Here is a 23959-nt window from a genome sequence, read left to right as displayed (position 1 = left end):
AGTGGTACGTCGGTGCACACCCGTGATCTGAACCAGGGCCGCCAGCAGCTGAGTGTGCGCACTTAACTGCTAGGCCACGGGACTGGCCCGGACGAGAAGAGATTTTGCTCCCAGTTTCGAGAATATTTGTGGACCCCTGGGTTCCCTTTGTCCCCGTTCTGCTTGCCAAGCCCTCCCTCCATGATAAAGCAGGGCCAAGGAGGTGGGAGAGGGTTGGAAGTGGAACTGAATCTGGCTTGGAGCTTCCCTTGCTCCTGACCACTCCCAAGCACCAAGCCCTACCTGGTGGAGGTAGGGGGAAAGGGGCCGGCAGGTAAGCTGGGGGAATAGGACCTTGGTCCCATTCTCAAGGCCCAGTTGTCACACTGCACCCATGCCTGAAGTGTTCTGCCTCTGCTCCCCCTCTCTTGATTTCTGGCCATCTTCAGTCCCTTCGCAGACTCCTCCAAAAGCTTTTTGCCTGGGAGTCACTGCAAAGTTCTCAACTCTGGGAAAAGTGCACGAAGGCATACTAGGTCCGGGCTATCATGTTAAAATCCCCTCTGGTGTTCCCTACTGTGTCCTCACTTCTCTGGTGTGGCGAGAAGTTGAAACCTAGCCTAGAGCTCGGTGTTGGGAGGGTTTGGAGAAGGGAGGGAATCGGTTGCTGCAGAGGGCACTGAGCTACACGCTGAAGCGGAAGAACCTGGAGCGGGTCCAAGCCCTCGCTGCGAGGGCAGGAGTGTGGACCCAGGCCCCGGCCTCCGGTACTTTCCAATCTGGAGGACCGAGGGATACCATCTGCGCAGAGCTTGGGGCCGCACCTGGGTCTGGAGAGGGGGAAGAACGGCCAATGGGCTGGCCCGTCCCGCGCGGGCAGCCAATGAGCGGGCGGAGGTGGGCCCTCCGGGGAGGGCGGGGTCGGGCCGCACTCTGTCCCCGCCGCGCGGTCCCCGGCGCTCGCGGGAGGCGCCGCGATGACCGCTCTGAGCCCGGTCGAGGCCGCCGAAGCGGGCAGGTAAGGGGCTGCGGGCCGGGCTGGGGGTCCTAGAGACCGCCGCGAGGGGACGCTGCCGGCGGAGCGGGCGGCCGCGGGGCCCGCTGAGCAATCGGCGCGTTCTGCCCGCCGGGCAGGCACTTCCCGGCGCCGGAATGAGGGCTCCGCGCCAGGGCTGCGCCGCGGGGGCCGGGCGCCTCCGGGGGCTGCGGGTGTTCGCGCGGGGGCAGAATGCCGGCGTTGTGTGCGCTCCGTGCGAGGGGTCCGAACTTGGGGATGAGGGACGCCCCGGCGGCATCAGGGCGGTGGAGAGCGACCTCCTTGGGACGTCTCCCGTGGTCCACCACTACCCGCCTCCGCCAGCATCGCTGTTCATTCCTTCATTCATTCCCCAGCCGCACCGACCCCCAGTCCTCACTCCCCCCGCCCAAAGGCTGGAGCTTCCCTGCTGGCCCCCAGAGGGGTCAGCCCCTCTCGTCTCCCAGCCTGGTCTGCAACTGTAGCGGCCCGCGGCTGCCCAGGAGGCAGTGTGGAGCTGTCCTGGCACGATCGGCCGCGCCCCTGCACCAGGCCCATGCCGGTCGGGCGGGCCGGGGCCGGTCTCAGCCTCGAGATGTGATCCAAACTTGCCCTAGGAGGAAACAAAGTTCTTGCAGCTGAGTAAGGGGCAAGGAGGCAGGACAGTCGGGAGGTGGCGTTTCAGGTGACATCAAGAATTGTGGCCTCTGCCCCTTGAGGTCTTAAGGCCCTATGGGTGGGATTATTTGGGGAAGATAGAGACAATGGATGAAGATGTAAGTTCCTGCCCTTGCCCAGGTCCCAAACCCCAAGTCTGTGCTCTGGAGGGCAGCCTGGCACGCCTGGCCAGCAAGCACTGGGGCAGGTGGGATGAATGTGTAAGCCCTGCGCCCACTCCCCACAGGTATATGGAGCTGGCAGAATGCTTAAGGGCTCCCTCTGTTCTGTCCTCAAGAGGCTGGTGAGACTCTACCCAGCTGTCATTTGCTCTTTGCTTTGCTTGCCGCACTACCCCCACCCCCACCACTGCATGATTGTTTAAGTGTGCCCATCCTCGCAGAGATCAGGCTCCTAGGGAATGAGAGAGTGCCCTGACTATCTGTGATGTCTCTGCCCCATGTACACCTCTAGCTGGCTCTGAAGCCCAGCTCCTTTTAGAGCAAAGACGTATGGGGTTGCAGGGAGAGGTGGAGTAGAGGGTGTCTCCCATCCTGCAGTGAGGGGGCCAGTATGCCCCCTCCACAGTCCTCCCATCACAGTGGCTGGAGTCCAGTCCATGCTAGCAGACATTCTCAGGTTTGAGGTTATAATTTCCTAGGGTCGATTAAGCAGTGAGCATCTGTGGGGCAAATGAGCGGGTCTAGAGGGCAAAGCTGACGGGCTGCCACTGAGCTTCCAGGCGAGTTTCTGCTGGGGCCAAAGTGAAGTTCTCCTTCCTGACCTGCCTTTGGGAGAATTTTCTGAATAGCTTAGAGGGGAGAGCCCAGGCCCTATCCATGCCTTGATGTTCTCTGTTGCTTTCAAATTTCTGAGCTTAGGGGAGTCCTCAGAGCCTTATTGTAGACCAGAAAGGCCTGTGTGCCAATTCCTCCACCTAGGAGGACCCCCTGAGGTTGAGGTCAGCAGTGCTCAAGATGAGTTGATGCCAGCCAGCCACCCTGAAGCTCTTCCCCTGCCTGCTTGGCTCCGCCCAGTCCTTAACCTGGTTAAGCCTTCCCTTTGGCCCTTGAATGCCACATACCATATTTATCAGACCCGTGTGAAGAGCCTCGCTCTGGGAGTCAGAAGTGAGTTCTAAGCCTCACGCTGTTCCTCCTTTGCTGCAACTTGGGACAAGTCAGGTCCCCTCTCTGGGCCTGCTTTGCCATCGTAAGGTAAGGAGATTGGACGGGAGGCTCCCTAAAGGCCTCCTCCATGCTGTCATTCAGTATATCTGCTAACTAGCCTGTCACCCTCAGTTTCTGAAGGTATTTTATTTCTTTACATAATTTCTTCTTTGCTCTGACCACCTGTGGAAAGCCGATGAAGTGGAGAACGGTGCGGCATTCCACTTTGGTGTCCAGGGTCTGAATCTGGGCACCAGAAAATAATTTTCTTTTCTCCTTTCCCGAGAAGTGAAAATAATTCCCCCCAATCCTGAGGCAAGGTGCCATCTCTGAGGCAAGTGTAAGTCTGGCATGAAGTCAGGCTTGGCCCTGTGCTGCTATTCACCTGGGCTGCAGGGCGTCTATCTGCCGATGTCACCTGTTATCAACCAACCTTTGAAGCTTTGATTAATTTCCCAGCTGTTTACTAATGTAGGAAGGAAGGAGGAGGGGGAGGGCAGAAGCCCCTGCGAATGGAGATTTCCTGTGTAATTAAGAACTGTAACTGCCTCCCCAAGGAACGTCTGCCTGCTACAGCCCAGATTCCAGATGGAAGGCGTTGTTCCCAAGAATATATGCCTCTACAGGGCAAACTGGTTCCTCCCTTCTCCCACCACCAACTACACATTTTTATCAGTTTAGAAATGCTTGGTCATAATGTAGGACTGGACTGTTTTAATAACCTGTGGAGTCTGAACCAATCTTTTAAGTCCTAGTCCTAAATTAGTGTTTCCTCAGATATTTAAAATCCACCAGAAAATCCCATTGTTAGTTTTTTAAATGGGCACCAGTTTTTGTCTGGCACTATTTTTTTTTTTAATATGAACGAAAAAGCACATAAAGAATTAGTTTAAATCAAACATGAATTGCTTTCCTCCTAAAGTGTTGACGTGGCACGTAAATGGTGTATTAAATAATTGTCAAAATCCTACTGCTGTTTCACTGCATCGGTGTCCCTTTTTTCTCTGACTTAGGGTTAGAGCAGCAGCTTGGGTGCTATGCCTGAGCAAACAACAGTGACTAGTTAGAAGATTGTCTCTCTCTCGCTCTTCTGCAGAAGAAGAAATTATGTATTTCTAATAGTGTTAACATTGATCAAATTACTCAAAACTTATCCGTAATTACCAGGGCAACACAAAATGCTATTATTCTAAAATAATTTTTGAATTTTGAAGGACTACCCAGAAATTTTTTTCTTTTTTTTAAAGATTTTATTTATTTTATTTTTTCCCCCCAAAGCCCCAGTAGATAGTCGTATGTCATAGCTGCACATCCTTCTAGTTGCTGTATGTGGGACTCGGCCTCAGGATGGACGGAAAAGTGGTGCCTCGATGCGCACCCGGGATCCGAACCCGGGCCACCAGCATTGCAGCGCGCGCACTTAACCACCAAGCCACAGGGCTGGCCCATAGAAATTTTTTTTTAAATAACCTAATGACAATACCCCAGAGTAATATTCACCCTAGGCTTCCTTTATTACCAAAACAGTTGAACAATGTTTATATTTTTAATTGTTAAATCTTTTTTTTTTTTTTTGTGAGGAAGATTGGCCCTGAGCTAGCATCTGCCAATCCTCCCCTTTTTGCTGAGGAAGACTGGCCCTGGGCTAACATCCATGCCCATCTTCTTCCACTTTATATGGGACGCCGCCACAGCATGGCTTGCCAAGTGGTGCGTTGGTGCGCGCCCGGGATCCGAACTGGCGAACCCTGGGCCGGCGCAGCAGAGCGCACGCACTTAGCCGCTTGTGCCACCGGGCCGGCCCCTGTTAAATCTTTTTATTGTGGAAATTTCAAACATATACAAAAGGAGAGAGATAATATAATAAGCACCATGTGCCCAGATTCAACATTTATCAAGTCATGGGCTACGCTTGTTTCATATTTAACTAATAATAAGTTATTTATATTTATATATGTTTATATTATATTAAATATATAACATTTAATATATATTTGTATCATAAATATTTAATATATAGATATACATTTATAGATATATTATAAATATATAATTATATATAAATGTTTATATTATATATAAAAACATATAAGTGCCTTCTCCCTCACTCCTGGATTATTTTGAAGCAAATCTAAGATGTATTGTTTCATCCACAACTATTTCACTGTGTATCCATAAAATATATGGTCATTTTAAAAATATAACTACAATACCATTTTCACACCTAAAAAAATAACAGTAACTCCTTAAAATCATCAGATAGCTAGTCAGCATTTAAAGTTTCCCCATCATCTCATAAATCTTTTTGTACCTTTTTTTAATTTTAATAAGGATCCAAATGAGGTTTATACAATTAGTTGACACACAGAATCTATATATCTGTACCTCTACAATCTCTTGTAATCTATAGGTTCCCCTTCGGTTTCTTCTTTTTTCTTTCCTTGCAATTATTTGTTGAAGAAACCGGGTTATTTGTACTGTACTATTTTCCAGTTTGTTGATGTTGTTTAAAATGTTCCTCTGACTCCTGTATTTCCTATAAATTGGGAGTTGGATCTAGAGGTTGGTCAGATTCAGGAGGTTTTGAACACTTGAGGAAGCACATAAGGTCTGGTTATTTCTCTTTGGGGGATGTTAGCAGCCATTGGTGATTATTTCATTTAGACCCATTATTTCATTAGGAATTGCAAAATGGTATTACTCTAATTCTATCATACTTTCATCATTTATTAGCTTGAATCTTTCTACAAAAAGAAATGTCCCTTCTTTAACTATTTGGCTACACTGTGGTATAGCTAGTACTGGAAAGGCAGCATAAATACTTAACTCTTTCCTTTTATTTACAAGTTTCAAAAGAATGAGATGAGTCCCTAGTATCCAGCTAAGGTGACCAATGAGTCATTTTTGTATTATTATGATATGGATTTAAACATATTTGATGTGTTTCAGTACACTGTAGACACCATTCTTTTTTTTTAAAGTAACATTTTATTGTATATATTCTATTAAGTGATAGCATTAGATACATATCTGAAATATTTTATAATTTCTTTTTATTGTGAAATTTTTGTTTATCAGTCACCATATAAGTGTATCCCTCCACCCCTTGTGCCCACCCCCCACCACCCTAGCCCCTGGTAACCACCAAACAGTTCTATCTGTCCATGTGTTGGTTTGTCTTCCACATATGAGTGCAATCATGCACTGTTTGTCTTTCTCTTTCTGGCTTATTTCACTTAGCATAATACCCTCCAGGTCCATCCATGTTGTTGCAAATGGGACGATTTTGTCTTTCTTTATGGCTGAGTAGTATTCCATGGTATATATACCACATCATCTTTATCCATTCATCAGTCGAGGGACACTTGGGTTGCTTCCATGTCTTGGCTATAGTGAATAATGCTGCAGTGAACACAGGGGTGCATAAGCCTCTTTGGATTGTTGATTTCAGGTTTGTTGCGTAGATACCCAGTAGTGGGATGGCTGGATCATAAGGTATTTCTATTTTTAATTTTTTGAGGAATCTCCATACTGTTTTCCGTAGAGGCTACACCAGTTTGCATTCCCACCAGCAGTGGATTAGGGTTCCCATTTCTCCACAGCCTCTCCAGCATTTGTTGCTTCTTGTGTAGACACCATTCTTGTTGATGCTCAATTGTCCCGTCTTTCTCCCATCTTCAAGTTGGCTCCTGAATCCTTGTGCCATGACCTCAGTCTTTGATGATTAGATATTTTAGGCTCATTTGTGCATTTCCTGCCCCAAATCTGGAATCAGCCATTTCTCCAAGGAGCGCTAGTTCCTTTCAGTGAGAAAGGGTATTTAGAGACGACAGTTTAAGCACCAGGGGTGTTCATTGCTAGCTGAGTGTTTATTTTTTAATCAGTTTTGGAGTTTATATTTTAAACACATTTTGTTGCTGATCAAATTAAAGTTGTATTTCATATCATTTTGGGAGTCACAGGCTACATTAAAAATCTAATAAAAGTGAAATGCTCTCTTTCCAGAGACATGTTCCTGTGTTCAGACACAACAATTTTGCCCAAAATTCCAGTTCACAGACCCACCCTATAACCCGTACCTGGACTCCGGGGTCCATTAGACTGTTGACTGGGGTCCATAATGATGGAGGAAGACTTGAAAGGACTGGAAATAACCAATTGGCCCCAAGTAAAAGCAGCAAGTGGGAAAGTTAATGGGTCTTGCAATATCCAACCCAGGAGAAGAGAGGTTAGTAGTGGTCATAGCCCAGACTCTGCACTGGTCACACTAACAATGGAGATCTAGTCTTATCAAGGAAGGAACATAATGACCAAGTTTTGTTCCTTGGTGAAGAATCACTAGATAGAGCAAGGTCCATTTAAGTGTTGGAAAGAACCTTCTAATAATCAGGGCTTTAGTGACATACCTGATGGATGATAGTCACAGGTAGGCATACACTTTGAAATTCTTTGCGCCTAATTACAACTCCACTTCTTTTCACCCACTCAAATGTTTATTTCCGTACACCAAGTTCTTTGATATGGATAACACTGAATAAGTTTTTTTTTTCTTTTAAGTCTTTCTCAGATATGCAGTCACTGTGATATAATAGGGAGAGCCTGAGCTTTCAGAAAGACTTGGATTCAAATCCTTGTTCCACAAGTTACTGCTGAGTTCCTACTGGCTCTGAGCCTCCCTTTCTTCTTCTATAGAACAGGGTCGCATCTGGCCCACTTCAGAGGTTCTCAGGTTGTATAATGCCGTGGTACACAGTAGGTGCCCACCAACAGTTAGTTTCCCTGCATTGTCTCCAGCTTTGAGAATCTGAGACCATGCCTCTGATGATTCAGCTCTTGGTCTGTTTTCCTTTTCAAGGTACAAAGTTCTCTTTTTTTTTTTTTGGCGAGGAAGATTAGCCCCGAGCTAACGTCTGTTGCCAATCCTCCTCTTTTTGCTGAGGAAGATTGGCCCTGGGCTAACATCCATGCCCATCTTCCTCCACTTTGTATATGGGATGCCACCACAGCATGGCTTGATGAGTGGTGCGTATGTCCATGCCTGGGATCCGAACCTGTGAACCCTGGGCTGCTGAAGCGGAGCACGTCAACTTAACCCCTAAGCCACTGGGCCAGTCCCAACAAAGTTCATTTCTTTTTTTTTGTGAGGAGGACTAGCCCTGAGCTAACATCCGATGCCAATCCTCCCCGTTTTTCTTGAGGAAGACTGGCCCTGGGCTAACATCCGTGCCCGTCCTCCTCCACTTTATGTGGGGCCCCGCCACAGCATGGCCCAGCAAGCGGTGCATCGGTGCGCGCCCGGGATCTGAACCTGCGAACCCCAGGCCACTGCAGCGAGCACGCGCACCTAACTGCTGTGCCACCGGGCCAGCCCCAACAAATTTCATTTTTTAAAAATGAAATTTTATTTTGAGATAATTGTAGATTCACATGCAATTTTATGAAATAATACAGAGATCTCATGTACCTTTCACCCAGTTTCTCCCAGTGGTAACACCCTGCATAATAGCACAATAGCACAACCAGAAAATGTAATCCATCAGCCTTATTCAGATTTCACCATTTTCACATGCACTCACTTGTGTGTGTGTGTTTAGTTTTGTGCAGTTTTATCACATGGGGATTTGGCAAAGTTCATTTTTAAAATCAAGGTTTCTGTTTCTGTTAGAGTCTGAGGGTTTCCATGTAAGAAGAATGAAGTTTTAGGAATTTGGAATTTCAGAGGTGTCTGTTAGTTAACATGGTTGTGCCCTTGGAACAAGTTTTTTTCTTGTGGTATCCTTCTCCTTCTTCCTTTTTATTCTTTTCACCTAATGAAAGTAGTTTGTTTATTGTAATCATAAAATTCAGGCAACTTACACAGAAAAGTATAAAGAAGAAAATAAAAAATACCTAAAATCCCAACTCATGGAGAAAAATATTGTTAGAATTTTGGTGATCATCCTCCCCACATATATTTTATCGTGCATGCTGTTCTATATAATGCTTTTTCCAAGTTGTATAATGCTATCTTTCCATGTTAATATAGACTTATTTTTAATAAATAAGTTTTAATAAATAATTTGATATCATTTTAATAGTTACATAGCCTTCCACTCTATGAATAAACCATAATTTGTTCATGCCCTATTTTTTTTTCTCTTCTAACTACACTTCAGTGAACATTCTTATACATTTAAATTTGTGTCCAATTATTTCCTAAGAATAAATTGTTAGAAGTGGAATTGATGAGTCTGACAGGTATCTACATATAAAATGTATATACCTTTTCCACACTGACCTACCACACAGTAGTGTGTGAGGCTGCCCATTCACCTACATGTTGATCAACAGTAGATATTATTAAACTTCTAAGCCTTTGAAATTTAATAAGTAAAAAAAAAAAGATATAATTTCTACCTTTTATTTTTAAATATCTTTATTGTTTTTGCTGATTTTAAAAGTATTACACTGGGCCAGCCCCAGTGGCCTAGTGGTTAGGTTTTGTGTGCTCCACTTCGGCAGCCCAGGTTCGGTTCCCAGGTACAGACCTGCATCACTCATCTGTCAGTGGCCATGCTGTGGTGGCGGCCCACATATCAAAAACAAAAAAAAAGAGAAAGATTGGCAGCAGATGTTAGCTCAGGGCGAATCTTCCTAAGCATAATAATAATGATAAATAAATAAATAAAAGTATTACACGCCTGTTATAATGAGTTCAAACAAAACAGAAATTTTAGAGTGAAAAATCACCCCATCTTTCTCCCCCAAGATACAGTCACTATTGTTTGATATATACCCTTAAGTATAGATTTTTTTATTTTACAAATGGACTATATCTTACTAATCTGTACCTACTTTTCGTTAACACATTTTGGACTTTTTTCCATATTAGCACATGCAACTATACTCCCTTTTTTTAGTCATTTACATAGGAATCTATTATATTGATAAAATATTATTTTGAAAAAATATTATTTTGGCATTTCCACTTTTTTCCCCATAATTGTGAACCATATGAACATAAATTTTTGCCTACTTGTCCATTTATTTCCTTATACCAAGTGCCGCGAAATGGAGTTGTTGGGTCAAAGGATTTGCATTTCTTAAGGCATTTGATATATGTCAGAAAGGTTAACTCAGTTTCAGTCTCATCATGGGGTATAAAGAATGCTTATTTTCCACATGTTTGGTAATATTCAGCACTTAATTTTTAAATGTTTACCAATAAGATAGGTAAGAGAGAGATTTCTTCTTTTGTGACTTGCCTGTTCATATTCTTTACCCACTTTTCTATTAGATTGTTTACCTTTTTCTTATTGACTTGGATGAGCTTATTATATGTTAAAAATACCAAGCCTTTGTCCGTTTAAATTTTGATGTACGAAGGTTTTTAATTTTTATGCAATTAAATCTTTTAAGTGTTGTGGGTTTTATATCTTGCTTAGAAGGACCTTTCCTGATAGTTTAATATTTTCCTCTATTTTATTTTACCTCTTTATTTTTTTTATTATTATTTTTTTAAATTTTTATTTATTTATTTTCCCCCCAAAGCCCCAGTAGACAGCCGCATGTCACAGTTGCACATCCTTCCAGTTGCTGCATGTGGGACGCGGCCTCAGCATGGCAGGAGAAGCGGTGCATCGGTGCAGGCCCGGGATCCGAACCCCGGGCCGCCAGCAGCGGAGCGCACGCACTCAACTGCCAAGCCACGGGGCCAGCCCTACCTCTTTATTGATTTAGAAAATATTTGGATGTTTAGTCTACCTGAAATTTATTTTTGTGAATGATGTGAGGTACCTCATTGCCCCAATACCATTTATTGGACAATCCATTCTTTTCTTACTTATTTGAAACACTTTCTTTATTGCACAGTAAATTCTCAGATACCTGTAGACAATGTTCTGGACTCCTTCTTGTGTTCTATTTATCTATTAATCTTTCCTAAGCCAGTAAATACCGTCTATTTTAATTCCTCTAGCTTTGTAGTTTGTTCTGACATCTGGTAGGGCAAAGCCCTTGCATTAAATTTGGGATAAATGTGCGTCTTTAAACTTTGGATCTTCCCACTCAAGAACAGAGTTTGTCTCTCCATTTATTCAAGTCTTCTTTTATGTCATTTTAAAAATGTTTGTGGTTTTCTTCTCATCGATTTTCTACATTTTAAAAGTTTATTCTTGGATCTCTTGTATGTGTTGTTGCCATATGAATAGAATCCTTTTCCCAAATATATTTTATAACTGTTTATTGCAGGTCTACAGAGAAACTATTGATTTTTATGTTGCTCTTGTAACCACTAAACTAATAATTAGCTCCATAAGAGTTCATTATGTGTCTATCCCGGTCACAGCTCTGCCTAGCCCAGTGCCCAAATGTAAGAATATCTGGGCCACTTTCTCATGGTTTTTCAGTTGATTGTGTGTCTCCTCGGTAATGTTCCCATCTTTCAAATAATAATCATCTCTTTTTAATATATAAACCTTTTATTTCTTTTTCTTGCCTTTGTGCAATGGCTAGAACCTCTAGAACAACACTGAATAGTGGCGGGCACTCCTAGAGAGTTTCCACCAGTTAGACAATCTGGGGTTCTCCCTGGAGGAAGAGGTCCCAGGACCCAGCAAACTCTGGTCATTGCTCAGGAATCCGAACCCTTAGCTGAAGCACAGCTTGGGGGAGCCGAGGTGGCCGGAGCCTGCGGTAGGGTGCCGAGCCCGACCCTGCTTGGGGCGTCCCAGATGCGGGCCAGCTACCCGGTTTGGTGCTGGGCACCAATCCAAGAGGGCGTCTCGGATGGGGCACGGGCTCCCTTTTCAGGGAGGCCAGGAGGTGCGTGCGCGGCTGCTGCACTTGCAACAGCGCCCCCAGGCTGCGCAAGCTTTTGCTCTCACGCCCGAGGACCTACCAGCCCCCACCAAAGGGTGGGCCGGGGCCAGGCCGGCGGGCTCTCTGGCGCCGGGGCCGCCGCCTCCGGGAGCTGGCGCTAAGTGCTGTGCTGGAATTCTGGGTGTGGCTGCCCTCTCCGCGCCGGGTGACCCTGGGCTTCCCAGCCCTTCCAGAGGCAGGCGCAGAGAATGGACTTGCCGTGCGCAGGCTGTGGCAGACACGCACCAAGGGTGGAGAGTCAGGTGAGGATGACTGGGGAAGGGTGGACCAGGCAGTGAGGCTGCGAGCAAGGACAGCACCCCTCCTCCCCAACGGCAAACAACCTCCTCAGGGGTGTACAATCCCTTCTCCTTCCCATCCTCCGTGGTCTTTCATTGGGAGGAAGGCAGGATCTGAGGTTGGTGTGGCCCTGAGCTGGCCAGTGACCTGGGCTTCCAGCTGTGCTCAACAGCATCCTCGCTTGTGCTCAGAGGCCTATCCCCTCTCCATCCCTGGGATGTAGTCACCTGCCTGGGAGGGAGGCAGGAGGAACAGGCCTGAGTCTGGATTCAGATTCCCACTAGCGCACCAAAGTTGTCCTGGCTGAAGCTACCAATCCTCTCCATGTTGCTAAAGTCAGTGACTGCCTTTCAGTCTTCCTTCTACTTGGTCTGTCAGCGACTTCACTGGCCCACCTGGGCGACTCTCTCCTAATTTCTTTGGGGGAACTCCTCTTCTTCCTCCATGCAATCTAAATGTTGTGGTTCTTCAGGTCCCAGACTTCTCTCCTCCTCCTCCTCCAAGATATAATTCATACACCATAAAATGCACCCTTTTAAAGTGTGCAATTCGGTGGCTTTTAGTATTCCCAAAGTTGTGCAACCATTATCACTAATTCCAGAACAGTTTCATCACACCAACAAGAAACCTTGTACACATTAGTCACTTCCCATTTCCCGCTCCCGGCAGCCCTGGCAACCACTAATTTACTTTGTGTCTCTACGAATTTGCCTATTCTGGATGTTTCCTATACATGGAATCATACAATATGTGGTCTTTTGTGACTGGCTTCTTTCACTTAGCATCATGTTTTTAGGATTCATTCATGTTGTAGCATGTATCAGTACTTCATTCCTTTTTATGGCTGAATTATATTACAGTGTATGGATATATCATATTTTGATAATCCATTCATCAGTTGATGGGTATTTGAGTTGTTTCCATTTTTTTTTTAATTTTATTTATTTTTTTTTCCCCAAAGCCCCAGTAGATAGTTGTATGTCATAGCTGCACATCCTTCTAGTTGCTGTATGTGGGATGTGGCCTCAGCATGGCTGGAGAAGCGGTGCGTCAGTGCGCGCCCGGGATTCGAACCCGGGCCGCCAGCAGCGGAGCGCGCGCACTTAACCGCTAAGCCACGGGGCCGGCCCGAGTTGTTTCCATTTTTTGGCTATTATGAATAATGGTGCTATTAGCGTTCTTGTACAACATTTTGGGTGGACATATGTTTTCAATTCTCTTGGGTATGTACCTAGGAGTGGAATTGCTAGGTCATATAGTAACTCTGTGTTTAACCGTTTGAGGAACCACCAAACTGTTTTCCAGAGCAATAGCACCATTTTCTGTTCCCACCAGTGATGTATGACGGTTCCAATTTCTCCATATCCTCACCAACATCTGTTATTGATTATAGTCTCCTAGTGGGTGTAACTCATTGTGGGTTTTTTTTTTTATAATTTTATTTATTTATTTTTTTCCCCCAAAGCCCCAGTAGATAGTTGTATGTCATAGTTGCATATCCTTCTAGTTGCTGTATGTGGGACACGGCCTCAGCATGGCCGGAGAAGTGGTGTGTCGGTGCGCGCCTGGGATCCGAACCCAGGCTGCCAGCAGCATAGCGCGCGCACCTAACCGCTAAGCCACGGGGCCGGCCCCCTCATTGTGGTTTTGCTTTGCATTTCCCTGATAGCAAATGATATTGAGCATCTTTTCATGCACTTATTGGTCATTTGACATCTTCCTTGGAAAAATGTTTATTCCAACATTTGCCTATTTTTAATTGGATTATTTGTCTTTTTTTCTTTTTTTTCACTTGAGGTAGATTAGCCCTGAGCTAACATCTGTGCCAGTCTTCCTTTACTTTGTATATGGGTCACTGCCACAGCATGGCTGTCCAGTGGTGTAGGTCCGCGCCCAGAAGCTGAACCCGCAAACCTGGGCTGCCAAAGCGGAGCACACCGAACCCAACCACTACATCATGGGGCCGGCCCCTGGCTTATTTGTCTTTTTATTGTTCAGTTGTAAGAGTTCTTTTTTTTTAATTTTTAATTTTGGTTAAAAAAAACACTTGTAATATAAGATTTAACATTTTAACCATTTCTAAGTTCATTTTTACAGTTCAGTATTGTTAAGTATATTCATATTGTTGTGCAACCAATCTCCAGAACTTTTACATCTTGCAAAACTGAAACTCTATACTCATTAACTCTTCATTTCCGCCTCCCTCCAGCCCCTGGCAACCACCATTCTACTTTCTGTTTCTATGAATTTGACTACTCTAGATACGTCATATAAGTGGAATCATACAGTATTTCTATTCTTGTGACTGGCTTATTTCACTTAGTATAATATATTCAAAATTCTAAGCATTCTTTATATATTCTGGATACTAGCCCCTTATCAGATATATGATTTGCACATATTTTCTCTCATTCTGTGGGTTGTCTTTTCACTTTCTTGATGATATCATTAGCAGCACAAATGTTAATTTTGATGAAGTTCAATTAAGCTTTTTTTTCTGTTTCTTGTGCTTTTGGTCTCATATCTTAACAGACCGTTGCCAAATCAAAGGTCACAAAGATTTACATCTATGTTTTCTTCTAAGAGTTTTATAGTTTTAGGTCTGACATTTTTGCGTTAATTTTTGTATATGCTGTGAGATAGGGGTCCAAATTAATTCTTTTGCATGTGGATACCCAGTTGTTCCAGCACCATTTGTTGAAAAAACTATTCTTTCCCCCGTTGAATTGGTCTTGGCACACTTGTTGATAGCTTCTCTTCTTTATGTACCCCCTTTCCCTGGGGAATCTTCCTAGCTCCTGTACTCATCCATAGACCAGTAACTCAGAAATTTATCCCTCCAGTCTGGACCTTTCTTCTGAGCTCTTTACTCTCATATAGCTTGACATCTCTACTTAAATGTTTCTCACACATGTTCAAGACTGAATTCATGATTGTTTCCTCCAAATATGCTCTTTTTCCGATACATTTCCATTACATTTTTCTCTGTTTTGTCTCAGTAAAACAGCAGTATCCTGCTTGCTTAAGCCAGAAATTTAGAGTCATATTTGACATTTTCTCCCTTATGCCCCACATCCAACTGATCACCAAGTGATGTTGATTCTTTTTGGGAATATATATCCTAAATCCATCCCTGGCCCTTCATCACCAATGCCACCAAGACGGAAACATCATCTTTCTGCTGAAATACAGTCTTCTAACGATCTGTCTCCATGGAAAATATCAAACATATACAAAAGAAGAGAGAGTTGTAGGGTGGACCCCCGTGTATCCATCACCCAGCTACAATAAGCACCAGGTTGTCCTATTTTATCAATACTCACCCTCCATTCCCCCTGCCCCACCTCCATTGGCTTACGTTGGAGCAAATCTATGTATCAGAGTGATTTCTTTAACACACAAAGTTGATAGTGCATTTCTCTGTTTAAATCCCTTCATTGGTTCCCCATTGCTTTTAAGATAATGACCAAAAGCTCTTACTGTTACTGGGGTTCACAGGGCCCTTCATGATCTAGCCCTGCCAACCTCTCCAGCCTTATTGCTCACCACTTCACTACTCACCTCTACCCTCCAGACACAAAGGCTCTGTATGTTCCTCATAGATGCCACACACCTCTGGCCTCAGGGCCTCTGCACATCATAACCCTTCTACAATGACCCCTTCCCAACTAACCCCCACCATCTGATGAGCATCCATTGGCTATCAGCTCAAATGCTGCTGCTGCTTCAGAGAAGTCTTCCCTGCTCTCCACGGTTGAGTCAGGACTCCCTGATAGGGGTGCTCCTAGGACGCTGTGCTTTTCCTTCATAGCCTATATTACACAGTTCTAATTATGTATTGATTTTTATAAATATTTGTTCATGTCTGCCCCTCCACCAGGCATTCTGGGGATAGTAGCTCGCCTTATCCCTCTTGGTATAAACAGCACTTACACAGAGCTGAGCGAATAGCAAGCATTCAATTGGTGTTTGTAGGAGGGAGGCAAAGAGGCCGGCAGCCCTTTGAGGACTGTGCTCCTGCCGGCCTCTCCTGGGATGGGGGTTCCTCTGACCACAGAGGCCCAGTGGCCATCTGCAGGTCACCCAGTTCCTGGCTCTGCTTTGTTTTTCTCTCAGACAACATTTGCTTACCCTCCTGGGCTCAGACTTTCTTGCCCCTTTGCAGAGGAGTCCCTGAGGCCCAGAAAGAGAGAGTGGCTTCCCCAAGGCCCCTCTGCAGAGAGAGGTACTTCCAGGCCTGCCTCCTTGTCTTCCTGTCCCCATGCCCAGGCTCCTTCAGGACCCTGAGTCCCCTGAAACCTGCCTGAGCCCTGAGAAGAGCCTGGTGGGTCCACAAAGCCAGAGTGATTCTGAGGTGGGTGTCGCAGGGTGGTTGGAGTGGGATCTGCTGGCTGGTATCCGTGGATGGACAGAGCTGACTTGTCCCAAGAGTAGCCACACCCCCTGGCAGCCTCGAGTGGGGGCGTCTGAGCAGCTGAGGCTGTCCGTGGGCCCTCCCCTCAGCAGGCCTGGCGGAGGGTGGCCACCAGGAGCACAGGGGTGCTCTGTTTCTTAATGAATGCAAGTCTGTTTTTAGACCTGAATGACCAGCTTCTTGTCTGGAAACAGCCAGGCCCCAAGTGGCCTGCCAAGAAAAAGTGGTCTGTGAGCAGATCCAGGGGTGCCAGCTCAAACAGATGGGCTACTACAGCAGTGGGTACTACGGGACGAGGCTAGCGACAGGCGAGTCAGTCTCTGCAGAACCAACCACTGCTCCGTGGTGTGGCCTGGGCTTCGTAGGAAATCCTGGATATCCCCCGGAGCAAAGCTTCCGGGTTTCAGCTGTTTGTCCCGTCTGTCTCCCTAGTGACAGTTCTCACTCTGCAGACCTTTGAGCTCTGGCCAGGAAGGGGGCAGCAGCTGCTGGCCTCAAACCTCTGGTGGTTTGAGGAAGGTGAAGGGAGGGTGGGATCTGAGCATGGCTGGCCCTGAGCTGTGGGAGTGCCTCCGGGCCCAAGATGGGTGGGAGGCTGGCACTGGGTGTGGCCCACGTGTAAAGAGGGTCCTGCTTGCAGCCCTCTCTGGCTGTAGTCCCGGGGAAAGATTCAGTCACGCGGGACATGTATGGAGTTTTGTGGGTGCAGTTTGGGGCCCGGTGGTGCCACCATCCCTACCTCCCATGGGGAGCTGCACCTCTGGGCATCCTTCATGGGACATGATGGGACGTGGGGCCAACTCAGCTCTCACTGGTGCTGGCAGGGTGTGTGAGGCTCAGTGGGCAAGGCTGTGAGGGCTGGCCCTTCCCCAGGGCTGGGCCGTGACCTCTCAGATCCTCACAGCAGCCCCGCAGGTCTGCAGGGTGGGGAGGGGATTTCCCCATTTTATAGAGGAGCCAACTCAGTGGGACGTGACTGGGGGCCACTCAGAGGGCTAGGGGGGCAGAAGCAAACTTGAGTGAGTTGCTGTCACTCCAAGTCTTGTGTCTGTGTCCCGAGGCCCCACTGCTGCTGAGCAGCCTACACAGAGGAGCTTTTCAGGTAAGAGCATTTGTTTATTCAGTATACAGTTATTGAGCACTTACTGTATGCCTGAAGCTGTTCAAGGCCTTGGGGTAAGAGATGAATAATTCAGTCTAGTGGGGAGACAGCCACATAAACAGGCAGCGCAGCAAAGGAGGATATCTGAGCAGACCGTGTGTGGACACAGGGAGGGAAGGGTCTGCTCTCCCTGGAGGTGCAGGCCAGCCAGGCTTCAGGGAGGAAGAGGGACTGGGGAGTGAGAACAAGGGGGACTCCATCTAGGTCAGCAGCAGGGTGGATAAGCAGGACCCAGGCAGAGCCTGAGCACTTTACTCCTGAATTCCATCCCCATGAGGAGCTGGGCCTTTCTGGTGTGTTGAGAGAGCTCAGGCCTGGATGGGAGGTCAGGGAGCAGGGAAAATGAAGACTGGGGCCCTTTAACCAGGGCTGGTCCAGTCAACCAAGCAGCTAAGGGCTGGGAGGACCCAGGGGTTTCTGAGATCCCTGTAGGTAGGAGTTCTTGTTAGCACCAAAGCTCATAGGGGTCCTTGTTCAGGCTGGATCCAGCCACCTCCAGAGGGCTAGGCCAGCCCACATCTCCTCCTGAGCCACTAGCTCTCCCAGTTTGTTTGGTTCTTTGAGTAGAGGAGATAAAGGCTTGGGGGGTGGGGGTCTGACCAAGGGAACCCAGAGGGGCCCCTGTATGGTCATCTCAGCCCAAGAGACCCCCCTCTCTCCCTCCTCTAGACCTCATCTACTGGGGCCTTTGGAGAGAGCTAGGGCCTGGCCCTGCACTCAGGGAAAGCTACAGGAGAAGGCAGAATTCCAGGGCCCTTGAGCCCTCCAGGCAGTGTGCCACAGTAGAAAGAGGGCACACTTTCAGCCAGACTGGAGTTTGAATCGAGCTCCACTACTTTCCAGTTACGTGGTCAGGAGCAAGGTGCTTTACGTGGGCCTCAGTTTCCTCATCTGTATAATGGGGTTGATGCCATCTCCCTTGCAGAACTCAAGCTGAACTGAGGATTAGAGGAGATCATGAGCCAGATCTGTTCACCTCCTTTCTCCCCAAGGGCTCCCTCCGCTAACAGGGCTTGACTTGGTTTGAACAGAGTCCTTTCCCCTTCCTGGCCCTGAAGGCTCCTTAGGGGAGCCAGGTTTGGGTGTCAGGCAGACCTCCATGAAGTCCTGGCCCTGACAATGACTGTGTGTGGGCAAGTCACTGAACCCAGCTGAGCCTCTGTTCTCCCCCTGTGAAATGTAGGTAGTATCACCTGCCCCACATTAATGGCCTAAACGACATCACATGTGTGCCCTGGTTTGCATTCTTTGGGCAAACCAGGTGTGGAGGGTTCTCGTCTGGCTGTGAGTGCTCAGGCCCTGGAAGCAGAATTGAAAGTTAATGGGCAGCCAAAGGGAGCGAACTCGCTCTGCTCTCCCAGACCGGGGGCTTGGCCCACAGCCCCTGCCTCTCTTTGCACCCTGCGCCCTCTACTCTCACTCTAGACCCAGTCCCCGATGCACGCAGAGATTCTGCTCCAGCATACCTGCAGCTCTCTGCTGCCTGTTCACTGCCTCTGGCTTCACTTCACATCTTGTATTTCCCAGTTAGGATTCATTAGAAAGGGAATCTGATGGGCCAGCTCATCTTTTTACTCTCAAGACACTGCCGGTGAGCTCGTGGATGGCTTTACTTGGGTCTGGAGCACACCATGGTTCTGTCGGCTGTGGCCAGGATCATTTGGTACAAACTGTGACATCTTGGGCAGCAGGGCCTCTGGCCTTCCACATCCTTCTTCATTTCAAAGGTGCCGCAGGTGGTAAAGGGACACTAAGCACGTTCCTGGCCCAGATGTTCTCAGAGCAGCTCCTGGGAAGTAGGGTTTGTGACAATGCTGAATGCCTGCCCCTCCTTGAGTCCTTTGCCAGGGTTGCTGAGAGGGACAGCTGGATTGGAACCCAGTGAGGGGCCCCCCCAACTCATGGAGCCCCACTCCCTTACACTCGGTATGGAATTCAATCATGGGATTTCTCTCCCCTTTTCTAGGCAGTAGAAATGGCAAAGCAGCTGTCCTAGATATGGAATATTAGCTTAGAAAATAAAAAGTGAGGTACAGCTTCTGTGTAAGAAATACTAGAATTATTTTTTGCAAAATAAGACTACCTTTTATCTTCAAGTCTCAGCATATTGATGATGAGCCTGACTCTATCCACATTATTCCAGTTTCCCTTCGAGGAGGTCTTGTCAATCAGCTTCTGGGCTGTGTGTTGGGACTGTGTTCCCAAGAGAAGGTAGGGAGGCTCTTGGGAAGGACATGGTGTGGTTCACAGCCGGCCTCTGCCACATGGGAAAGCTGGTCTTCTTACTTCCTTGGCACAACCTAGTAAATGTGCTGTGTCCTTAACAGATGAAGGAAATCTCTATTAACAATGTGATTCCTCATCTTGCCAAGGATGTTCCTGGAACTCCAGAGGGGCAGGGCGAAGGCATAGGAGGGTCAGAGCCCAGGAGGGAGGATTGGCCTTGGAGACCAGGAAGTATGCTTCTCTCTCCGAGCCACAAAGAAAGGAGGGGTGGGGGCAGGGTCCATTCAGTGGTTTCTTAATGCTGGCTACGGGTTTCAAGTCACCTGAGAGCCTTTAAAAGCCTGAAGCTGAACATACGCCTACCTTATGACCCAGCAATTCCAATCCTAAGTGTTTACCTGTAGAAATGAATACCTGTGTCCACAAGACAGGTATGGGAATGTTCATAGCACTTTTGTAACAACCAAAGACTGGAAACTGCCTAGATGCCCATCAGTAGTAAAATGAATGAATCAATTGTAGTATGTCCATAGAACAGAATTCCAAACACTCGTGAAAATGCACAGTTTACACTACGCGCAACACTACGGGTGAATCTCACAAATGCATAATGAGTATGTACAGTGTGATTCCACTCATAGAAAGTCCCCAACGAGGCAAAGCCAATCTGTGCTGTTGGAAATCAGGGTGATGGTTGTCCTTGAGGGTTGGGGGTGGGGGTAGGAGGCGGCAGTGAGACTGGAAGGAACAGGAGGGGCTTCTGAGGGGTGGTTTCCAGGGATGTTTTGTTTCTGAAATGCATTGAATTGTATGCTTATTTTACGTGCACTTTTCTATATGTAAATTATACTTCAATAACATTTAAAATATGTAGTTACCTAAATCCTACCCCCAGAGATTCTGATTTAATTGGTCTGAGACAGGACTCAGGCATCATTTGTTTATTTAAAGAGCTGTGCAGGTGATTCTAATGTGTACCCAGCAGGCTACACATTGGCATTAACAGGTGGGTCTCTTTTCTCTGTGAAGTAGATGGTGAGCTGTGTGCTGAGTGAGGTGGAGATGGGGTGAGGTGGGGTGACGTGGGAGGAGCAGCACCAAGTCCAGGCCGCTGAGCCCGAGTGGCTGACGTTCCTTCCAGGACCGATGTCCACTCAGCCCTGTCTCTAGATGGCTATTCCTGTGGTTTCTGGGTTTGTACTCTCAGGGGCCTGGTGCTGAGACGTACTTTGTTTGGAAGAGAAGGTCTTTCCTTGGAGCTCACTGTGTTGCGGCCCAGCGTCCTAGCTGGCTGCAGGAGAGGGTAGAGCTTCCCTGGGCCTGACCTGGAGAAGAGCTGGCAGGACCCACAGGATGCTCTAGTATTTCAGGTGTCCATGAAGAGTCAACTTGGGAGAGTGTGGGTGCCTCCCAGGGGAGGAGACGCCCGGGGGCCCACCTGTGACCACGAAGCCCCAGCTGGCTCAGGCTGCTGGGCCTGGCTGAGCTTTCTGTTTTAGCATCGGCCACAGCACTGGTACGGCCAGAGGCTTGGAGGAGCCCTGCAGCGAGGTTTGCCCTGGGTTTAGGAAGGGTCGGGTGTGGGGAAGGGGGCTGGGTAAGCTGGAGGAGTGTTACTTGGGCATGTGACATCCCAGGGGAGTGCGGCCAAATGAACACTGCAGTGGGGGCAGCAGGGGCCAGCCTGTGTTTTCCCTCAAATACCCCAGCCCATCCTGTCTGGGCCACTGTATCCTCTTCTGTACGTCTTCTCCCTCCCACCTGAGCGGCCCCTTTGATCAGTCCACCACATGGATGAGTGCCTTGTGGTGCTGGGCCAGGGCTGTCTGCCCACCACTCCTCTTCTGGCTAGGGCTCCTGGAGGACAGGGCCGTCTGTGGGTGACCCCCATCAGCTCCTGTCTGCCGGCCCTCCTCCCCTTCCTGCTGGGCGCCAGGCTTCTCTGTGCCCCTTCACTCCCACTGTCTTGCTCTTCTTCCCTCTTCCCTCTGGGAGTGTCGTCATCTCTCTTTCTCTGTCTCTCCTTCACTAGTTCATTTAGCAAACACTGGGTGTCTGCTGTGTGCTGGGGATACAGAGATGTATAAGACACGCCCCTGGTGGAGCTCAGAGTCAACTGGGGGAGACAGGTGTGTAAACAGACAAGCACAGTCTGATGTGGTAAGTGCTGGGGCAGCAGCATGAAAGAAGGGACCAAGGGACCACAGAGGAGGGACTGACCAGCTCTATAGGGGAGAAACTGCAGAAGGCTTCACAGAGGAAGTGACCTTTGAACTGGGGCTTGAAAGATGACCAGGATTCCCCAAGGAAGATAAGGATGGGAAGGAATTCCAGGTGGAGCAAACATGCAGGGATGAAGGGCTACTGTGGTGAGGAAGCAGAGGGGCGCGGCTGAGCTGCATGAGTGAGACTGGAAAGGGAAGCAGGAAGGTCAGGAAGGCCAGCTGAGGATGTGAGAGGGAACTAAAGAAGGAGGGTCAGCAGGAGAGGGGCAGGATCAGATCTGGGCCCCAGATGGCTCTGTTGGCCGTGTGGATGCGGGAGCAGGCCAGATGTGTGAGGAGAAGGCTGGGGCAGGGTTAGTTAAAAGGGTGTTGCAGCATCCAGAAAAAAGACAATGGTGGCCTGGGCTGGCACGTGCAGCAGGAATGGAGAAAGTAGATGGTATCATGGGGTAAGTTGTGGTAAGGCTCTCAGGGCCTTGGGGACTGATGGGTTGTGGCGGTGGGGAGAAGAATGAGTCCAGGATTTAGGTAACTGTGGAGGATGGACCCTTTCAGGGATATCGGGTGCTCAGAAGGAAGCAGGTTGGGGGGATGATGCTGAGCTCATTTTGATGGATTCGTCTAGGTGGCAAGGATGAGGTGTCAAGGTTAGAGATGTAGATTTGGGAGTGTCTGCCCGGTGGGAGAATTTTGAGCCTGGGGACAGCATCCAGAGCAGAGTGCACGTGTCACGTGTGCCCTGGGGCCTAGTCCATGAGGTCTGCAGGAGGCAGCTTGACTCTTGAGTCTCTGGGTTCCCTGCTCACTGCCTCTCTCTCCCTCTCCTACCCTCTCTGTCTCTCCTTTCTTGATGGGCCTGGCTCCTCTCCTGACATCTCCCAGTGCTAGCTGCCTATCCCTGCCCTCTCAGCAGCCCTCCAGGCTGGGCAGGCCCCACACCGGGCTCATGGTGTGATAAGTTCAGTAAGTATTTGTGGAAGGAATGAAGGAATGGCAGGTGGCCTGAGTTCCCTCACCGGCCAGTGAGGCTTGAGGGTAGGGCAGGCACCTGCTGTGTCCTCCGGATAGGCATTCCTGCTTCAGATCAGGCTCAGCAGGGTGAAAGCATCTCATCTGAGTTTTCTAACCTTTTCTACCCCCCTTTAACGTCAAAAATACTGGGCTTCCCCTGCTCCATCCCCTTCATGACAATAAGAATATTTTTTGTGGCTTTTTCTTTTCTTTCTTTTTTTTTTTTTTTTTTGCTAAGGAAGATTTGCCTTGAGCTAACATCTGCCAATCTTCCTCTTTTTGTATATGAGCCAACACCACAGCATGGCCACTAACAGACAGTGGTGCAGGTCCGTGCCTGGGAACTGAATCCCAGCCACCGAAGTTAACCACTAGGCCACGGGGCTGGCCCTTTTTGTGGCTTTGATTGAAAAAAATAGATATGGATTTGAAGACCCCTTGATATTAACTCCACAGTCTGCACGTGGATGTGGGATAGGAATGGATGGGCAGGGGGTGTAGTTCACAACCCACAGAGGAAGAGCAGCTAGCTCGAGGAACTCTCTGTGGAAATGGACGGAGGCTGCCAGCAGGGTGGGGGGACCCGGGCTGAGCTGGGCTGGTTCCCCACTCTCCAGCTCCCTGCTTGTGAAGCCTCTTTCCTGGCCCTCTGGGTGGGGCCCGGCTGGTCCTTGGGTGCCCCCCAACCCCCACCCCACTTGACTGGTCCGTTGGTGAATGCTTGATGACCACTCCACCCCAGATACTTTTATCTGGCATTGCTCCCATTTCTTTCTTTTCACTCATCTAAACAAACACTATAGGGGGGGAAGACTAATTATAGCAAAAAGTCCGAATTGAATATAATATTGAAAGCAGTGCATTTTGGCCACAGGAGGGTCTCTATACCAACAGCATTATCAGGAGGGACCGACTCGAATGGATGGACATGAAGGAACAGCTTGTAACCATCCTGTTGATCAC

At 47.9% G+C, this 23959-nt stretch overlaps 1 protein-coding gene across 3 annotated transcripts in view; it reads left to right on the top strand.

Moving 5' to 3' along the window:
• Window positions 1–932: 932 nt before the first annotated feature.
• Window positions 933–23959, top strand: part of GRAMD2A (GRAM domain containing 2A) — a 36125-nt gene continuing 13098 nt past the window's right edge. For 2 of the 3 annotated variants that reach the window (XM_087428640.1, XM_087428641.1), the window contains exon 1: window positions 22250–22434. In XM_087428640.1, the coding sequence (XP_087284766.1) occupies window positions 22313–22434 (122 nt within the window). In that variant the 5' untranslated portion in view covers window positions 22250–22312. Of the gene's footprint in view, window positions 998–22249; window positions 22435–23959 lie in introns of those variants that run through there. The other variant, XM_087428643.1, reaches the window with a different exon arrangement.

This window comes from Ceratotherium simum, chromosome 3 (genome assembly GCF_057802395.1).
Source record: "Ceratotherium simum simum isolate JZ-2026a chromosome 3, ASM5780239v1, whole genome shotgun sequence".
Taxonomy (NCBI): Eukaryota; Metazoa; Chordata; class Mammalia; order Perissodactyla; family Rhinocerotidae; genus Ceratotherium; species Ceratotherium simum.
This window is presented reverse-complemented; position numbering and strand designations above follow the sequence as displayed.